This window comes from Branchiostoma lanceolatum, chromosome 11 (assembly GCF_035083965.1).
Source record: "Branchiostoma lanceolatum isolate klBraLanc5 chromosome 11, klBraLanc5.hap2, whole genome shotgun sequence".
Lineage (NCBI taxonomy): Eukaryota > Metazoa > Chordata > Leptocardii > Amphioxiformes > Branchiostomatidae > Branchiostoma > Branchiostoma lanceolatum.
The window spans coordinates 17,500,195-17,521,362 of NC_089732.1; the positions used below are offsets into that span (position 1 = coordinate 17,500,195).

General features: G+C 40.1%; 1 protein-coding gene across 12 annotated transcripts in view; it reads left to right on the forward strand.

Annotated features, from left to right (window-relative positions):
- The window catches only part of LOC136445028 (3',5'-cyclic-AMP phosphodiesterase 4C-like), a 366,783-nt gene that overhangs the window by 172,667 nt on the left and 172,948 nt on the right, over window positions 1-21,168 (forward strand). The window contains exon 3 of one of the 12 annotated variants that reach the window (XM_066442860.1): window positions 9,454-9,537. The exons of 10 other annotated variants lie outside the window; for them this stretch is intronic. In XM_066442860.1, coding sequence (XP_066298957.1) covers window positions 9,454-9,537 — 84 coding nt within the window. Of the gene's footprint in view, window positions 1-9,453; window positions 9,538-15,450; window positions 16,836-21,168 lie in introns of those variants that run through there. One more of the 12 variants, XM_066442873.1, reaches the window with a different exon arrangement.

The following is a 21,168-nucleotide window of genomic DNA, read 5'->3' on the forward strand; positions in this document are numbered from 1 at the left end:
ACCTTGACCCCCTCCCAGTCAATGACACAGTTGTGTCTGGCAATGTGGCATACTGACCACACGAGGGAAAACAGCGTAGTGCGCCCCCTCCCCACTGCCAGTGCCCCACTACAATTCTGGCGGGTCGCATCGGGCTGACGTTTTCTCTTTTGTTTTCCCCAGTTCACCACTAGTTATAGCCAACAAAAAAGCAACAACAAAAATCCGAAACACTCCAGTAGTCACCAGGCTTTCCGTATGTTTTCGTAAACATTGTTTAAGTTTCATGACGCCGAGTTACACGCACCTGCGAAAACTGGTATTGAGACGTCACGCCGCATCACGAAAATTTGACCAATGACATGCAAGTCTCGCAGTACACGAGATGTTAGCTGCAAAGAAGAAGAAGCGCGAATCCGTGGGGTTTTATCGAAAATTGATATTTGGTGCGATGAGCGACGATGGGGCTGTTTGAAGGCTTGAATCGACGATTTTTTTATCAAATCAAGTGGACGTTACCGGAGAAATTGACCGGGGAAAACATGGAAGGAAAACATTGGACGTCTTGAGAGGCTGCTTTTGAGGGCATTTTGTAACCTCCTTGGTCTAAAGTAGGGTGTCTGATTCCACATCACATTTGTTTGTGGACGAAAGTCGCTGACTTGCTTTGCTGTGACGCGATGTGCCACAAATACACACAACAGATTGTCATAACGTATGTACTAAATGTGTGTGCTAAGATCGTTCGCCGGATATGTCAAATTCCTCATGTAGTAAGTTACTTGGCGCACATGTCGTGCATTGCCTCTGGGCCTCAGGGAAGAATTTATAATTCGGCCGCCTGCAGCGAAAATAAAACAGTAGTATCAAAGAGCTCATGGCTTCCTTCTTATATATAAGAGAACGGGGCGAAGCATACCAGTAATTCGTAGGTCCTTTACGCCGTAGTCGGGCCTTGTTTTACGCCGGTTTGGTCAGGCGATCACGATATGATACCCTTCGCACATGGGGTGGTTCCCAAGAAGCGTTGCCATGCCAATGGCAGACGCACCATGTGCCACCAGACAATCGACGCCGACCAACCAACCAGCGGGCCAATCACAGCGCACAGACTGGGAGACACCCATCAGCCTGGCGGCGAGATCTTAAAGAGTTTATCATTTTCAACTCCTTTACCTCTTGAATCATATTTGAATGATGAAATCAAGGGGAAAACAGATTCAATTTTGGTCGCTGCACGGTCGCTCAGTGTGTGTCTTAGTTATATATATGTTCAACTAGTTTTTTCTGTGTTGTCTGTCATGTAAACTGTTTGCAATAAATATATTTCATCATTCTTCGTTTTAACAGAAACGTAAATCACAGGATTTTGAAACACTTTTTGAACCACTGACTTTAAGAATTGAAAGGAGTTTAATTTGAATGGAAGCAAGTATTTGTAGTTATTCGCCAATTTGTATTACCCATGAGCAAAACTATGATTTGACCACAAAATTCCTAGAAATTCAAGATACACCACTTCAAGAATGAAATTTGTTTGAATTACAGATAAGACCATTCAATCCTCGTAGAGTGCTTGCTGCGATCCTTGAGCGCTCGCTGCGGTCCTTTGATCCCTCGCTGCCACCCTTTGTCCAAAACCATCGCCGAGGTGACGGCGCGCTTGGCGCGCATGGCGCTCTCGGCGCACTCTCACGGCGATCTGGTCAAATTGAGGTCGCTGTGAGATCGCCGTCCCAGTGGAATGGGGGTATTATCAACACGCACATCTGGGAACTCTTTTTTGCATGCATCGTGACGCTTCGGCGTTCTTAACGTTATGTGAGGAATTTTTCTGTATGTTATTGATTGTGAAACATGGCATTTTAGACTTTGTTCGTGGAAATGTCGCAATTCGTAGACTTTAAAAAATAATGATTTTTTAACGTAAATCTGGCAGGGGCCAAAGGTGTCCCGCCATATTTGCCGGCAAATGGTTATGGGGGTGGCTGATGGGCTGATGGTTACGGGTTGGCTGCAAAATGTGTATTATTTAGTCCCCGAAAAGGCCGATTCAGTGTACACTGCATGATAGACCCGATCAGTTGTGTGTATTTCTGGCACATCGCGTCTCAGGGAATGCCAGGATTTAGCTCCCGCAATCCCGTTGCGCGAAGGCCGGTATTTTGTGAGGTGTAACTGTAAATAACTAGCTATAGATTAAAGACTGCGATTCTTCCACTCACCACTTAAGCGTTAGTAAACTTGGGAACACCAAGGAGGTTAACCTTCAGGTTATTGCGTGTTTTCTATTTATTTATTCATACATACATACATACATACATTATGTACAATCGGTTGTGTGTATTTGTATTTGTGGCGACATCAGCGCTTTACGTCGATTTTCGTCAGCGACTTTCGTCCGCAAACTTTCGTCCTCGTCGGGGCCCCACGGGGCCCCGGCTTTTACACAAACCCATCCTGGTCTCATCTAAAACTTCTGGCTCTAGTTCGTTGAAATGCAGGAGTTGACCTTCTTTTTTCACCTAAATAATCCTGACAAATCCAGCTTTGCAGGGGTGGTAAAGATCTGAGGTTTGAAATGTAAATACATGTGTTTTTAAGTGATTGTTTTCAATGGCTTAACCATGTGTTTCATTGGAAAATACAATGAATCTTTTCCCATAATTGTAAATTGTACTGATTTTGTCGTTACTTATATAACGGGGGGTGCCCAAATATCGGACGTTTTTTTACGCACTGGAACTCACGGCGCTCCATTGCTGGTTGCCAGAGAATGGTCATGTTTTAATGAATGAATTTTGAACACATTCATCTAAAGACCATACTTTGACAAAAAATGTATTCATACTGTTCATGGGCCCTTAACGCTCCGCGTTACATGCGGAAGACGCTGTGAGACATTTTCAGGAATGTACCTTCTGATTTAGTGCTACGCCAGATAGTGTGCCTAACTTCTTACGCTTTGGTAATTTTGCTCTCTTCGGAAGTTGGTGATGAAGTTAGGGAAATGTAAATAAGGCTTGAAGTCTGCTATATACTAGCTTTCTTTTGACCGGAAAATTTTGACTGTGTGCACTTCTCACGTCATGTGAGAAGGGCTATATCTAGCAGAATGGTCTGACAACAACTTGCTCAAATTGAACAACGGCAAAACAAAATCCATGCTAGTGGGAAGTAGCAAACGGATTGGGTAAGCGCCACCACTAGATCTAAAGCTCAGGGGACAACAGTTGGAGCAAGTTCCAACTGTGAAACTACTCGGAGTTCATATGGATCAGTACCTGACATGGGACGATCACATCGGCCACATAGTGAAAAAGTGCAACACGGGCATGAGTCAACTGAACAGAATAAGGAACAAACTACCTCGTAGGTTAAGGAAAGATCTGGCACAAACCCTGGTACTCTCACATTTGGATTACTGCTCTCCGGTGTGGGGAAATACAACAGCTAAAAACACCAAACGGCTACAGGTCGTGCAGAACAGGGCAGCGAGACTAGTCCTAGGATGTGACGCCAGGACAGACAGTGCAACAATGCGACACACCCTGGGCTGGCTACCGGTGAGCGAGAGAATCCAGCAAAGAAGTTTTGCTACATTCCGCCGGCTAGTACGTACCAAAATGCCGAAAACCCAGTACCGTCAACTCACCTTTCAGTCGGAAAACAGTCGGTATCAAACAAGGGCAGCAACATCAAACTCAATCAGACTTCCAAAACCGAAAACGAATGCAGAGAAGAGAAGATTCCTGTACCGAATGTCACACCTCTGGAACAGGACAATTGATGCATGAACTTGATATTCTTCTGTGAACTTTTTATCCAGTTATCCTTTGTTAATGTATTGTGTGGGAAAGTTTTGCGTAATGTTGTATCTATGTGTATATGTATTTGTATTTGTTTAAGGACCACAGGAAGAATAGCTGCACATTGTAAGCTAATTGTGGATCCCTATAAAGTCAAAGTCAAAGTTTGCATTGCTGGCATTATAACTGATGTTGCATCTAACACATTTCTCTAAATACACCGTTTTCGAAAAATGGCGAGTAAATATACCCCAGAGTTTATGTTAGCCAACGTTATATTCCTTGCACAAAATGTATTTCGAAATTTATTGTTTGGCATACCATGCATGTTCTGTAAATTCAGTCATTTTTAAAACCTTCCTGACCACTTTGATTTCATCATGAACCTTTTTTTTGGCTCAACTTTTTTTGTCACACTTACATGAATTTTGCGATGCCCAGAAGATGTCATCCATATAATCAAATTAGAATGGCCCTTTTAAAAAAAAGAAGAAAATAGATAACCCTTAACACCTCAACTCCTTCACGGCAGACTCCACTGGGCTAGAACCATTTAATTTCACACCAGGATGCTTTAATGTGGTGGGGCGGGGTACTAAGATAGAGAATGAGATTGTAGTCGTCCCAACGTCCTTCCAATTACGTGGGATTGACCCCTATGCTGGTTTGAGGTTTATCATGGTGACTTTTTTACATTTTGTTATGGATGCCCTCAGGTTAGCTGACATTTGAGTGATTAGATTCTATACAGACCTGTATTTCACGCACACTCTTTAAGCAGATTAAGGTTTAGAACAGATGTAAGAATGTGTAGCTAACATTGTACTTCTTTGTTCTTTCTTTTACTTTTATGTCCAGTTTAATTAGATATACTTGCATTTGTACAATTTGATCTTGAAACTGATTTCATACTGTTCATTTTCTATATTAGAATCAAATCAGTCCGCTGTTATTTTTTTCCGGTTGATTTCTTTAACTGGTCCAGCAAGAAATACTGGTTTCATACCAATGCATCGTGCCATTAAAACCACCACAGACTGTTATCAAAGCTTTTTGAAAAGAACAATTTGATTTCAGGAACAAAAATGACTTCTGGTAGTGAGTCTGGTTTCTCTGGGACTAGCTAGTCCATGATTGAAGACCGCCTGGAGGCATAGCAGTGGTGCCGTAATGTCTATCACCACTTAACTTCTGATCTGACCATTTCATACTGACTCACCCAGGTCTGCTAATCCACAGATTTGCAGAGATTCACTGATAAACGGTATAAGATCTATGGTCACCACATCTTTCTCCAAGACTTCATTTTTCTTTACTTGATACCATGGCAGCTACAGAAAGTTTGACTAGAGCTTTGCATTTGAGAGGGATTGTTCCAGCAAAATGGCAAACTGAAAGTAGATACTGTCTGGTGGTATGAAAGCCTTGCAGCTGCTGTAAATGTTGAAATTTTAGCAGTAGCTTAACGTTTGCAATTTTCATGGTAACCTCTTCACTGCAAACTAAAAACCACCACAAAAATGCTTGTTCTCTCTTTTGCCCACCTACCACCTTGTTTCAACCACAAACTAAAAGCCACCACAAACACTTCTTCCTACTGCAAAATAAAATAACCACAAGTTAAGGGTATTTACAGTATCAAAAAAGCCACGTCACTGGTGGGAAAATAGCGGATGGTATAGAAAGGCGATTCTAAGCCATTTCTATTGAATATGGACAACTCCAATTATATGGCTATAACATTGAGTAATGGGAGGAATAGACTGGATTAGCCAGACATAATGAAATTTTGGTTAGTCTGATAGGCAGTGCTGCTGAGGTTAAGTCCATTGCACACTGACTATCAAAAGCTTTACCACAACTTCATCTGCAAAGCTACAGCAATTTGATACTGTAACAATGTATATCTTGGTTCTGGGATCAGCAAAGATAGTGCTGAAGTGAAATTTCAACATGAGAACTGAGTCTGAAGGAGATACATTTATATATGCCCCAGGTACACGCACAGTGGCAGGAAGTAAAATAGAGTCCTTCATTCAATGTCCTATCTGGGAGACATCCCTAGCCAAAGCTAGGTACTCATTTACACCTGAGTGGAGTGAAAAAACTGGTCTGAGTTGCCTTTCCCAAGGGTAGAACATCGGGACCTGTCGGGGATTTGAACTCAGTACCTCCAGGTTCTGAGTCAACAACCCTAACCACAAGGCCATCGTGCCACTACTAGTTCCTGTGAATCCATAGGGTGTCATTTATGAATAAAAATCTTTCCTTAATTTGAACAGCCCTAACAGTTCATTGCAGAGTTAATTGCTCCAAGATCCTGGGTGACGCCAGTAATAATCCTGGTTCAGAACAGGGTCCCTACGGACAGGCAGCACACTTCATCACACCCTGGCCCCAGGTTGATTCCTGTCTTTATCGTGGGGAATACAAGCACTTTACTGGTTGACTGGCAGGGCTAATAACCTGGCCACGTCAGTGGGTTTCAATACAGAGCCCTGGCTTGACCTCGGATATTAGTTTTTGATGACTTTAAGCCTGTGAAAGCTGACCCGTGGTTCTGTGCCACTCCCCCTGTTGGATGCCTTCATATATCTGGGTTGAGCCTGGATTTGGTGGGGTTTGGCGGTGTTATTATCCTGCTGCTTCACATTCACTTTATGGAATAGCAGGGGTAATACTATTCTTTCAGTGCTCTTACTTTTTAGTACATTTAGTATCAGTATCTAAGGAATAGAATTAGATAGGCTACTGCTGTAAATAACTTTGTGGGAATTTAGTTTCATAGAAGGGAGAAAATGGAGTGTCCACAGCAGTTTTATGTTCGAGGTTGAAACAGTATCAGTGCTACAGTGATACAGTATAGGGACATTATGGAGCAAGCAAAGATTTATGTTGTCCTGTCCTTGGTCCTGAAGAACATGTGTTGTGTATTTCAGGACGATTGGAAAGTTTTTCAGTTCTCAGGAGCAGCTTTAATTTATGATAAGAACTTCAGCAGAGGAAATGTTGTTTAAGGGTAACCTTGGTCCTGTCCTTGGTGCTGAAGGAGATTTATTGTTAAGGTCAGGATGAAGAAAAAGTATTTCAGTCCTCAGAAACGTCTCAAAGTTTGAGTAAAAATAAGAAGTTCAGCACATGAAACATTTTAAATGCAGAGTAATCTTGGTCCTGTCCTTGGTGCTGAAGAACATGTGTTGTTTAGGTCATGATGATTCTGAAAGCATTTGAGTCTATTGCATTATCGTATCCTGCGATAAAAACTTTAAAATGAGAAGCATCTTTGAAATCTTTAATTCAAGGTATTGACTTTAGTATAATTATGCGCTTTACAAACTTTTTGAGCCAGAAAAGAAGGATGTTGGCCCTGTCCTTGGTCATGAAGATCATGTGTTATTTAGGTCAGAATGATGGAAAAATATTTCAGCCCACAGAATCATCTTTGAAGTTTTTAATTTATGATAAGAACTTCAGCACAGGAAGCATTTTAGATGCAGAGTAATCTTGGTCCTGACCTTGGTGCTGAACATCATGCTTTCTTTGGTCATGATGATTTTGAAAGCAGATTCCATTCTATCCTACGAAAGAACTTCAAAATGAGAAACATCTTTGACATCTAAACAAGGTTGTCAGTAGAGTTATGCATTTTGACAACACTTTTTAAGCCAGAATCAAAGGATATTGGTCCTGTCCTTGGTGCTGAAGGACATGTATTATTAAGGTCAGGATGAAAAAAAAGTATTTCAGTCCTCAGAGGCATCTTCAAAGTTTGAGTGAAAATAAGAAATTCAGCACATGAAACATTTTAGATGCACAGTAATCTTGGTCCTGTCCTTGGTGCTAAAGAACATTTGTTGGTTAGTTGAGGTTGATTCTAGAAGTATATTAGTCCCAAGGATATGGTAGCAGGTCCTCTGAACTTTCTTCTCCTTAACCCTCATACACCTGAACGGGGTCATTTTTGACCCCAGGCGTGGATTTTGACATGCTACTTGAACATGTACGATCTGGAAAAAAATCCTTCCGTGACTTTGTCAGTAGACATCTTTTCTAACCTCTCCTAATTTTCTAGGGAGATCGACACAATACACAAACATAATATAGGAAAGTCTGTGTTGAGTCCTCTGGGGTCATTTTTGACCCCAGCAAAAATAATGTGCTGTTTTTAAGACCTGCCCTCTGTAACTCCTAAACTACTTATTGTATGACCACCAAATTTTCAGAGGATGATGCACATGTGACCAGAACAAATTTAATGTCATAATGACGTAATATGACGTCATTATGACGTAATTTTATGTTATTCTATCCGCCATCTTGGATTTTGACCTATGACGTCATCAAATCAGCATAAAATATCAATTCTAAATCGAGAAAAGCTACATTGGATTACATAAGATGATAACAATGTAAAAAAATACATTTGGCGTACTAACAAAGCCTCAAAACGACATTGTTTTAACTGAAATTAGCAGATTTGGTAAAATATGCCTGTCGAAAACCTGTTGCCATAGCAACACCAAAAACGATGAACTTACTTTATAAATTTGAAATTTTTGTCAGGGACATTTTATGAAAAGTCACTAAGTTTGGTGGCACTCGCGTAAGCTGTTCATTAGTTATGCAACATGAAATTTGGCGTGAGCTTCAAAAATCCCCCCCTGGTCTAAATAGGAATAGCTCAAGAGGTGTCCTTCTGATCTTTTTGCATAGATTATGATAATGAACAGAAATTTTTCAAACCTAAACATGCCGAAACATTCCTCTTACATTGATGAAGCAATGTACGGATAACAATCAGCGAAAAAAGTGAAAAGGGAGATTTTACTGAACAAAACATTTTGGGGTCATTTTAGTCGCAAAAATAGGTTTGGGTGTATGAGGGTTAACTCTCTCTAAGCCTCCATACTATGGCACTGTCTTTCACTGTTTCCTGATACCAATGAATCTGTAGTAAATCATATAATGAATGGGAAAGCTGACAATTCAAAACATCCAAATCTTGTAAAGTAGAGCTGCAGTACACCAAAGTTGATATGCAAAATGTTACTAATTAATTAATGGAGACTTACCTGTATACTAGCATTGAATATTTTCTTTTTTTTCAATTGATCACCTGAAATTTAAAATTCTAAATCATTTGTGATAGAAGATGATTTTTTACCAGCAAAAGGTTAAAGGTAAAGTTAGTAAAAGGGCTCTTTTGTAGAAGTGACTTGGAAAAAATTATAACTGTGCCAGAAAGTAGAGATAACGTTAGTTTCTATTGTAAGAAAACATTTTTCATGCAAAGTTGTTTTTATTGTAGACTGTAGTCATGACTAAGTTGATAGCACAAAGTCTTTAGAATCTATGCAAAACTGCTAGAAAGTAGTGATAGACTCATAACTTGTAAGGAAACAGTTTTCATACAAAGTTGTGTTGTAGACTGTGTAGTCATTGCAAGATCGACAGCAACTTAAGTTATTAAAAACTATACAAAAGTAATTTCTAGAAAGTAGAATTAGCTTCTTACACTTTTTCTTATACAAAGGTGTTGTATTGTAGACTGTGCTTATGAAAAGCTACGCAAAAAGTACCAGTTCTAAAAGACAAACATCCAGAAAGTAGAGGTAGCTCTCCACTGTCACTACCCTTGTACAGCAGTGCCTCCTTGTGTCTGCAGGCTGAAGAGCAGGAGTTTTGAGGACGGAAAGCCGCCAAGGATCTGCAACCGTTGTGCAGTTAGCCAAGACCAAGACAACTCAAGGTGTTCATCCATGAATGCCATCTAGCATATCTTGTTAGTACTGCAGTAGGTTGTAGACTCCCCCACCCCTCACTGCCTAGATGTGTACAGTGATGTATAGTCAGCTGCCATGCTGTAGTGCAAGAGTGCCACCTGGTGATTTCTTGCTGTATTGCAGGAAACGTCACTGAGGCATTTTGCTGCTGAAATATGTTCTTTATTTGACTGTCTCATCAGTGGTTGACTGATACATTTTGTTTCTGTTTGCAGTGAATAGGTTATAGCTGCTATTTACATTATTTACAGTAACCATGATGTTACGCTCATTGTTGTTTCACATCCTAAACTACCTCAACTCTCTTTTTTTCTTTCAATAATTTTTTCTTTCTCTCCCTGCCAGTTGAGTGTAAAGTTCAGTGTGCCTGTCTTCGTATCTTACATTGATTGCTCGTGTTTTCCTTGTCATTTCTTCCCCTTTTCCCATCATTGATCTGATGACATCACTTTATGAATCCGAACCTTGCATGTCAGAGATCATCTGTACTGGTAAGTCTGACCTTTAACCCTTGACCCTGTCATGATTGCCTGTGAACCCTTGGTGTCACTTGATGCTCCAATGGTTTGTCAAGTTATTAGTAACAAACCTTTGATTTTAATTTGCATGTGACTTTATCAAAATGTTGTCAGGTGCACCTGACCTTTACCATTTTTACTTTTATTTTGTCACCTTTACCATAAAACTGTATTTAATATTTTGTAACCTACATTAATTTGAAATAACATTTACACACACACACATGCACATACAGTTCTGAAGACACACACATGCACATTTATGCACATTTAAGATCACAAATTTATCTGACTCATACATCAAAATCAATAGTGAGCTCTTTTTTCTTTATTGGAAAATAAAAGGTCTACAAATATCTGTGTATGGTATCAAGTGTTGCTGTTCAGGATGTTCCATGGTCCAAACTTTGATTGCAACTCCTATGCCCAATGGCATTATGACCCATCAATTACATGTGGATGTTCATTGTATGTTTGGTACCATGATGTGATGTGATATAAGTATGATACTATTTTGGCATAATCATAGCTGAAGCTTTCTGATTTAGGGTCATCCTTTTATATCGAAGCAGATCCCTGGAACATAAGGCCACTAGTATCAGGTCATGTTTGCATATATACATGAAAGGTTATATATAGGTTCATGTACTATTAGTTGTTTCCAAAAAGAGATTGTATGGAACGGCTGTTACTCTGATGTAACGTTGACCAGAGGACAAAAGAGACTCAGCAGGTATGAAATGGAAGAGTAAGCAATAATGCTGTCCATTATCTGGTATTCTCCTATAGTTTTTGTTTTCAAAATATCTCCTTCTGTGCAATTAGAAAATCAATCATTAATCAAAAATAGTTCATTTCTTGATAGACATGGTAGCACAGGTAGCTTCTTCATAAAATACACAGTGGTTCGTAGTCGTGTGTGTCTATACACACAGGAAGTTAGGTCAAAGGTGCCAGAAAAGTGACAAGAAATGAAACTGGCCCGAGTCCAGAGTTTTCCCCATGTGCCTTAATGTTTGATGTGACTAAAACAGCTTAGAAGATGAATCTAAGGCCACACCAATTTTATTTGTTGATTCTCGAATTTTTTCAGAAAAAAATTGCAGCGACAGGGCACAAATAGACTGGAGTGAAGAAAAGGTTTACATTACATAAAGAATAAGAGGATGATTCAAGTTTCAGCTTTGTGTGGCTCGTGTTAATGCAATGCACCCCTTTCTTTGATCTAGTACTATAATTTCAGTAACAAAAGTACCTTTTGCCATGTAATATATGGATTGATATTGAGAAATAGTTTTAATGAATGAAAAATTACAACTTATGATCAATGTGACCACTCTTTTGAGATATGTGCAAGCCTTTTTAATCTATTTAAGTGGCTATTGAGTTTTACAACAGTTACTGAACAGCTAGTGAAATTGGGAGTTAAAATTTGTGAATGGGAATAGTGACCCAATTCTTTTTTCAAAATGGGAAAACAGGACAGGCTATTCCGAGAAGCAAAAAAAAAAATGGTGTGGCCTAAGCAAGAAAAAAACACCTCAGAATTAAAACAAGAAATTTACAAAAGCCATGAATATTTCATGGAGGCATCTCAGGTCTCCGAACTCTTGTTCCTGGCGACATGTCTGTTTTCGCCAAGTGATGAATAATCATCTACATACTGTGCGAAGTTAGGGCCATTGAATAATGCAGCAGCTCCCCCTACCTTAGCTCTCAGTCTTTGCAACAGAAACATGGGCAACAGCAGAGACAGAGGCATTTTCAACTGTACTTTATCATTACCTCTTGAAAGGAGGGCAGTGACCTCTGACAGGTACTGTTTTTGTTTGTGTATTCTTTTGATGGCTTTGTTTGAATTTTGGCCTGTTGGTTAAGTTATTGAGGTCCTGATGAAACATGATGACAATGTGAGGCACTGTAACAGTATTTTCAGGTTTTAAACAATTATACATCGATACCCCTGTATTATTTATTTATTTTTATTTATTTATTTATTTTGATTTACCACATTTTGTGGAAGGATTGACATAACAGGTGAACTATCACCTTTTCAAGGAGTCATCCCAGACCGGACTGTAAGATTTGGACCATCGCACACCGGGGCATGCCCCTACTCTTTTTCGAAAGGTGTGGTGGGTTCTTTAACGTGCGCGGGGTGTTGCTCTCCCCAAACACGGGACCTCCATTTAACGTCATATCCGAGGGACGTCCCTAACCCTAGATGAGCTAGGTACTCATTTACACCTGAGTGAAGTGAGGAAAGTCGTGTTAAGTGCCTTTCCCAAGGGCACAACGTCGGGGCGCAAGTTCGGACATGTCTCTGGGCACACCTGGGATTAGATCCCGGGACCCATTGTTTGACAGCGGTGTGCTCTACAGTTGCGCCACACGACGCCACACTATACCTTGTATTGAAGGTAATGTGGTACAGTCTATTGACACAGTCGTCATTTGCCTAATGGTAGTCCGTGTTATACAGGCTGTGGCAAATTAGCCACTCTTCAATCAGTCTGGTTAGGCTCCGGCTTGCCTGCCTTGGTTGCTACCTAGTGTTGATTGATAAAAAATATTATAATAAGCAACTACCTGGACATGAATGGAAACAGGAATTAAAGTAATTGTTATTCCTGGTAAAACACCTTAGCCCACTATGCAAACACCATGATTTTATGTATTTCATGGAAGTTTGAGCTCCAGCAAAAAAACACCCAAATGTAGGTTCCTTGGGCTCTTAGCAGAGATTTTTATGACTGCACACAACATTTTATCTCCACTTGGGCTAACTCTACCATTAAGGTCTCATTCATGAATTTTTTTGCCCCATATAGGCTTACATGTTATAAAACGTGTTTTACATGGGCGTGTTCGTATTGAAGATATAGAAAATGTGCCAATGTTTTTCTTTCCATGTTGAGACCATTTACCCTAGATTGTGTAAAAATATTGACAACATTTTCGCTACACACAATCTCTTTTGATAGTAATTACAAACTGCACTTGGCTACACCCCCAAAAAGGCATTTCCAGCTGTAAGCGCAGGACCGAATCACACACACTGCCCGGGCTGTGTACTTTCGATCTCGCGCGCGGCTGCGAAAATTTGCCTGCTAATTTCTCTAGTTACAAACAAGCTTTCATCAGTCTGACGCTTGACATCAGCTGGGCTAGCTAAAAGGGATTTTTACGCCGATATAGACACACGTACATGCAGCCGTTCATTTTTTGGGCCACGGACTCCTTTAGAGTATACACGCAGAGTAACACAGGAATGAGACCTTAAACATGGCTATAACTTTTATATGGTATTTAACAACTAAAGCCAAAGTGAGGAAATTCTTGTTTCTCTTTAATTTTATTGCACCCATCAAGATTTCAGATCATTTTGCATCACAATGTTAAATGAAGGAACAAAAGTGAATATCAAATTATCAGGTCAGAAATAGCCTCCAGGGCATCAATGCAAAAGAAGACTTGATGCATACAACGTATACCTCATAAACATAGAGATCTGTCAGTGAATGAATTTATATTCAAAGGGTTAGTCAACTCCAGAGGAAAGTGTTCTGGTTCTCTGCTAATAATACTTTTTTGAATCCAAAAACATAAAAAGTATTGTTTATTTAGCGGTATGTCTAAACACCTCACCCGACCTCATCCGACCTCACCCGACCTCATCCGAGTCTAAAATGCAGTGTATGCGGGGTAGGGACATTATTTGACGTTCTGGATACGTTGAATATGCAATCATGAATGCAAAACAAGCAGCAAACTCTAAGTATTTACCAGTTTTTATAAGTTACTCCGCTCGTTTTCAAGATAGAAGATTTCTGGCCGCCATATTGGATCATGCCACTGTTGGGGTCTATGTGGGGAAGTTCTTCATACCTTTTTTATTTATTTTTGATAAGACGGTGGGTACTAATTACTTTTTCATCACAATCAACTCGTAATAACTGTACACAATAACTGTAGACAGTAACTGTACACTGTAACTGTACACAAAGTGTTTTTCAGCGTCGAATACACGCACATAGTGTGTAGTCAATTGCACCAGCCGTCTTGACCTCACTTTACTTATAAAAACTGGTAAATACTTAGAGTTTGCTGCTTATTTTACATTCATAATTGCATATTAAACGTATCCAGAACGTCAAATAATGTCCCTGCCCCGTATACACTGCATTCTAGACTCGGATGAGGTCGGGTGAGGTCGGATGAGGTCGGGTGAGGTGTTTAGGCATACCCTTTATTTAGCAACTTGACTAGTCAGCAGTTGCATTATATGTTTGTATTCATATGACATTTTTAGAAAATAACAACTGCTTCATGAGTTTAAAGAAAAAGATTCCTGACTTTAAGATTGCTTTAGAAGTACATTGTGCAAAATACGTTTCATTTATGGCGTACATAATATTTGTTCCTTCTCTAGGCCACGCCAATTTAGTTTGTTGCTTCTCAGAATAGCCTGTCCTGTTTCTCCCATTTTGAAAAAAAAAATGGGTCACTATTCCCATTCACAAATTTTAACTCCCAATTTTACTATTTGTTCAGTTGTAAAACTCAATAACCACCAAAATAGATTATAAAGGACTGCACATACCTAAAAAGTGTGGTCATATTGATCAGAAGTTATATTTTTTCATTTATCAAAACTATTTCTCAATATCAATCCATATATTACATGGCAAAAGGTAATTTTCTTACTGAAATTATAGTACTAGATCAAAGAAAGGGGTGTATGCATAAAATGAGCCATACAAAGCTTAAATTTGAATAATCCTCTTATTCTTTATGTTAATATGTAAACCCTTATCTTCACCCCAGACTATTTGCCAAAATTTTTTTTTCTTTTTTCGCCCTGTCGCTCCAATTTTTTTGTTGGTGTGGCCCTATGGTGTTATCATTAATGGTTTGATTTGTAGAACAAATATTTGATTTCCAGCTGCCCCCCTGATGTGTCAATACGGTATGTGCAGTGGGTTGATGATTAGTCTGCAGCTGCTATGATGTTTGGAAAGCTAACCTCAGCTCTGACGTCAATCAGGTTGTGTACACACGGAGACACAAGCCATACCAGGCTTTTATACATCATAAACTCAGCTGATCAGACTCCGACAACTTACAGAAAGGTCTCTAGGCTGTTCTATTTGAAGTCTTTAATAGGGGGTTTTGAGTCTGATCGGATCAAAAATTGAACCTTATATCTTACTTCAACATCCAACGTCACCCTTGAAATGTAGAATAAACGTTCTAGATTTTGCAGAAAATTATCTAAAAAAATGTTGGTATGAAACTATTGCCTTTTATTTGCCAACCTATACTGAGAGTGGACTGTTCCTGAGACCAAGTACTCAGGCGATTACTACTGTAACAGCATTTGCCGCTAAATTCCCGCCTACTTAGTCTTAATGTCAGCAGTATGCTGCGTAATCCTGGGTTGAGCATCCACAGCAATGTCTGATGTCATCTCCACAGCCCACAGTTTTGCAGGGCTGCACTGATGTTTGCATCTTGTTTGAGTGAGCTCCCCACTTTGACAAACCTTTTGATAGAAGAGTTGTCGAAACGACAGCTGCTGACGGTTGTTGACCTTGTTCGTTGCTCTTGAGTCGCTACATCAGTAAGACATCCAACGATACGGATCGTTGCTGGTGAGAGTGGTTACGCCTTTGTATTCCAAAGGAACTATCCAGGGGCAAATAAACAGGGTGCTCAGCTACCTGAATTACGTGTTCAGAGCATAGACCAGACGGATTCGGGACCACATGTTCTTCAAACTAGTGACATCTCAAAGGTGTGATTTCTATGAAGACGACGTCAGGTTCATTGCGGAATTTGTTCTCTCCTTATCAGAATGAACAGGCAATCAGCGACTGTATCCTAAGGCCAATAATATGATGGACAACATGAGATACAAGACTTCAATCAGTCTTGATTTTGCTTCTTTTTTTCGATGGAAAGTTGTGTATTGATGGTTAACTGACTTTGGCATTTGTGCAACAGTTTGGACATCAAGCACACAAGCCAGGGTCAAGGCCAGCTTGCTGGACCACCCAGCTATCACCAGGGAGAATTGGTTTTGATTGACAGGCTGACATATGTGGTTGTGTTTTGGTACCGCTGCTGGCTAATGGGGACGGAAATCCTGCCCATCGCAAGCTGACGACTGTGGGCTCCAGGATTGCGTCGCCTAGCAACGGGGTACATTGTGTCTGATGCTTCAGGCGACACTGTCCCAATTTTTGGGATGAAAGAACGCAAACCTTTTTGATATGAGCTGGCCAAACTGCGTGAGTCTTCATTTTGTCAAAACAACATTTCTATCACCCAACGGGACGTCAAGGTGACAGCTATATTGGTCCATATGTGTACATGATCTCCCTTATTTGTGTGGTTGCGGGAGTTCATTGGGCCTGATATCTTATATTGTCTGCTGAGTGGATGATATCTAATACACCTCAGTGGATAACTGGCAGGAATACTTCAGTGACAGCCATCACAAGCAGGACAGGATCTATTGTTTGTTCAAGAGGATTTTGTCTGGAAATCAGGACAGCAAGATTCTCGTGAATTAACTGAAGGGTTTCGGGCAAGATCAGTTGAATAGTCGTTTATCCGAGGGTGAAAAAAAAAGCAGACAACGACATCATGCTGCACTCGTTCCAGGGGAAGCTGCTTGCGGTGAGGCGGAGTCCCACCCGCAGTCGGCTCAATCTACAACCTCGCAGACACACCATGCACTGGTATGTACTGCAGAAATGATTGTGACTTGTGACTATGTTGTTCTAGCACATTACAACAAAGAGGAATTTGCATAAGCTGAATTCTTTCTGGAATCAGGACAATTTGGCCCAGTTACCAACTTAGCTTACTCAACTCGGCCCAACTCCCTGGTCAACTCGGTTAGGGTTAGGGTTAGAGTCAGAATGTTGGGCCGAGTTCAGAGGCGGCGGCACGAAATTTTGTATGGGGGGGGGGGCGAGATATTTGATATGAAATATTGATCACTATGACGAGCGCTGAAGGCGCGACAATACTAGGGGGGTCCGGGAGTATTCTCCCCCTGAAAATTTTGAAATCTAGACCCTCTGAAATGCTATTTCCTGCATTCTGAGGGGCAAATTTTGCTTGAAGAGTAAGCTAAATTTAATGACATCTCTATTTGTAAAAAGCAATACAGAAGGGTTTCAGCTTGATTTTGGGAGAACGGTGCCCTCCGGGGACATATTTTTTCGCCCAAAGCACGACATGCTCCCGCAGGAAAATCAAAAATTCTTGACCCATTGACACGCTATTTCCTGAAGTCTGAGGGGCAAATTTTACTGGTTAAAAAATCTAAGTTTAATGACGTTATATGTGAAAAAAATACAGAAGGATATCAGCTTGAGTTTTGGCAAACGACGCCCTCCCGACATATAATTTTTCCGCCGGAGCGCGACATAGAAAATTTTGAAATTTTTGACCCATTGAAACGCTGTTTCCTGAATTTTTGATGAGCCAATTCTGTTTATAAAGTAAGCTAAGTTTAATGACATCGATCTCTATATGTGAAAAAATACAGACGGGTTTCAGCTTGACTTTTGGGGTGCGTTGCCCTCGAACCCTCCCGACATATTTTTCGCCGGAAGAGTTTCAGCTAGAGCTTTGGGGGCGACGCCGTCCCGACATATATGCCGGCGGCGCGACAATCCTAGGGCGCTCCCGGAGTATGCTAATGTCGGAGAAAATTCTGAAATCTTGTCCCGCTGAAACGATATTTCCTGCATTTTGAGAGGCAAATTGTGCTGGTAGAGTGAGCTATTAAGTGAAGAAAATCTCTATTAGTAAAAAGATACAAAAGGGTTTCAGCTTGATTTTCGGGGGGATGCCCCCCCAACGCATTTTTCGGGGGTGGGGTTTTATGTAGTTATGTGGTATTTGCTTCTAGATGTCTCAAACAATTTTCAACTCATCCTACTGTCACAAAAATCACTGAAGTTTTCACCAAAAATACATGACATTGCTGACAATTTCGTGTCAAAATTTGTACATTCACAGCCCACATTTCAGCATCGTTGGACTTTGACTTATTTTTCATGAGTGGTATGCAGCATTGACAGCCAACATAATGTCAGACCTAATAGAAACCCTTGAATGGACCAATTAAAAGATAGGGCCTTTGTTCGTTCGCTTAGACCCTTGTATTTTAATATCAAGTGCCTTGTGGCTCATAGGGCAGCAAGTTTCCTTGCTGTTACAGCAGCAAGGTGTATTTTTACAGGAAGGGGTTGTTAGCCCTTAATTCCCCATTTTTAACGTGCTCAAAGGAAAAGTAAATCATGAAAATGCAAATATTTGACAGAGATGCAGCAACTGTCATTCTCTTATTGGTTGAACTGCTCTGATTGTAATGGACAGTCCGGATCAGTCTATTATTAGGCTGAGAGAAAATAGACTACAAATTGACTGTTTAAACAATGGGGCCCGTGGGTTCATTGATTGTTTGAATTCATGTTTGCCGTAGGGAATGTGAACCAATTTGAAATTCTAAAAAATGTTCACAGAATGAACTTTTGTTAAGCACTGCTACGCAAACTTTAAGGTTGGAAAGTCACATGTAACGTTAGTTCACGTAAAACGGGGATTTTTTTTATACAAGTTAATTGAAACCAATCTGGCAGAACAAATAAACCATCCTTTTTTCTGTTACACTGTCAATATCATGGATTACCTTTGTACCAATGCTATATGTGTTGTATTTTCTCTCTAGTCGTGCTGATACCATAATATTGTAATTTGAAACTGCCGTCACACGCAGAATGACGGTGCTCTCGGACAGGTGCTGACATTTTTACAGGAGAGAAGATTCGTCATTAATATCTTGCCGCTAATCAGCTTTTATATAGCAGCTATTGTTCCCACCTTGGCCTGAAGTGAGTTCTAAGGTCATATAAACGTGTCAAATCAAAACAAAACACGACAAAACAGCCATATATACCACACACATCAGGCCTTCGGTAATAACCCGTTTGTTGAGTCTGTAGAACGTCCCTCAAAGTCAACCCCCACCGTCATGGCAACGTGTAACGTTACATTATTCATCGAAACGTTAGCTGGATGCCGTAGCAATGGTAATACTACTATGTCCATGTGATTCTGGTTGTGTCAGGAGCAAACTTTGAGGAAAATATCGCCCTCAGTCCACTATCACACGCAACATTTAGACAAAAACACAAACCTTTGTTGTCTGCTGAGCAACAGGATTCTGGGTAATAATATGGTGGCGGGAAAATAGACGTGCCATAGGTTGTAGCAACAAAGAGGTGTTTTTGATGATTGATCACACTTAGAGTCCAGTTGCAGGTTAGCAAAAGAGATTCTAATAAGACCCTTAGTTATCTTGTAAATAATTGTGTTTAGCTGGATGCGGATGTGACATTTGTCTTATAAACCAGCGAACAACCATGCAGTGTGACTCTCCCACGAAGCCCTCAGACTGTGTCAATAATGGACAGAGTTTTTGACGTCGCCATCTTCTAATGCATGGTTATCGAAGCTTTTCAGCCAGTGTGCTGAATATGTTAGTCTATCAGGTTTGCATTGCTGGCGTTATAACTGATGTTGCATCTAGCACATATCCCTAAATACACCGTTTCTAAAAATGCCGAGTTTAATTACCCCGTGAGTTTATGTGAACCAAGGAGGTTTTGTCTTTTTCATACTACTGGGACAAATTTCTAAAAAATCTTCTTGTCATAGAATTGACATTTTTGCTATTAGCACTGCAACATGCACTTGAAGGTGACAAAATCATATTAGAATTTATTATATATGAGGGCCTGCATGGGGGGGTCCCGACAACGCTCTACGCTAAATTCGGGGGGCCGGCTACGTAATACGCTAAATTCAGAAAGCCTCTCTACGCTCTACGCTAAATTCAGAAAGCCCCCCTACGCTCTACGCTAAATTATGGAGTGGTCGGCAATGCTCTACGTAAAATTGAAACGGCCGATTACGCTCTACGTAAAAGGGGCATGCAGGCCCTCATATATACCAACTGTCTTTCATATATGAAGTCTTTTTTAAACTACTTGTAGTCAGTCAAAGGATATATCAAAAAATTTAATACTTTGTGATGGTATGTGCACATTCGATGCTTTAAAGTCAAAATATTGTGGGTAAGAAACACTAACTAAGCATACCTTCTCACAACGCAGCGGTTGGCCGGTTTGCATTGAAAGACTAATTTTTCCAACTTGAAGATTTTTGCATCATGAGTGCTTCATGCATTTTTCATAAAATGTGTACATTTTGGTATTGTGTGTGATTCATGCTTTTTTCATAACATTTGTACATTTTTGCATAGTGATTCGTGCATTTTTCAGAAAATTTGTGAAAATTAATGCATAGGCACCCCTCCTTAAACGAGTTTAAACTGTAATTTCCAACACAAAAAATTGGACTTACCCAAATTTTCGACCGTACGACATCGGTCTTTGTCAAGGAATGATCCATCCACCGCTGGGGTGACGTCACGTTATGCATAGGCACCCCTCAAACAGTTAGGAGAGAAATATTACAGGCGGCATGTATCATAGAGTTAGGCAGATGAGCAAAATAGGTACCGGAATTTAATCTGGAAGAGATACAAGGAAACATTCTGTGTAATTCTGGGCATTAAGTTATTGGATTCAAGCAAATTACTGTGACAGTCGTAGAAATTATTCCAATCGGACAAGGAAATGCCTGACAGTGATGATGTCCATGATATGTCCATGGTCTTTTGGATAAATTTCACCTTACATGTAACTCAATGAAATTACAGTTTACAAGCACACTAGGCCTATTTATCTGTAATTGTATCAAGCTCTACAGAACTTGAATTAAATGAAACATACAAAAAGTTAAGGTTAGGAACTTAGCAAGTAAGTCTATGATAAATGAATATATAAGGTATCGAAAACACTGTTTTAATTATGATCAGTGTTCTCATTGCATTTTGGTACTCTGTAATGACTTAGAAGATCATCTCATTCATCCAATTTCCCTTTCCGCATTTCTTATTTATTATCAGAAGATGGTGAGACGTTGCACATT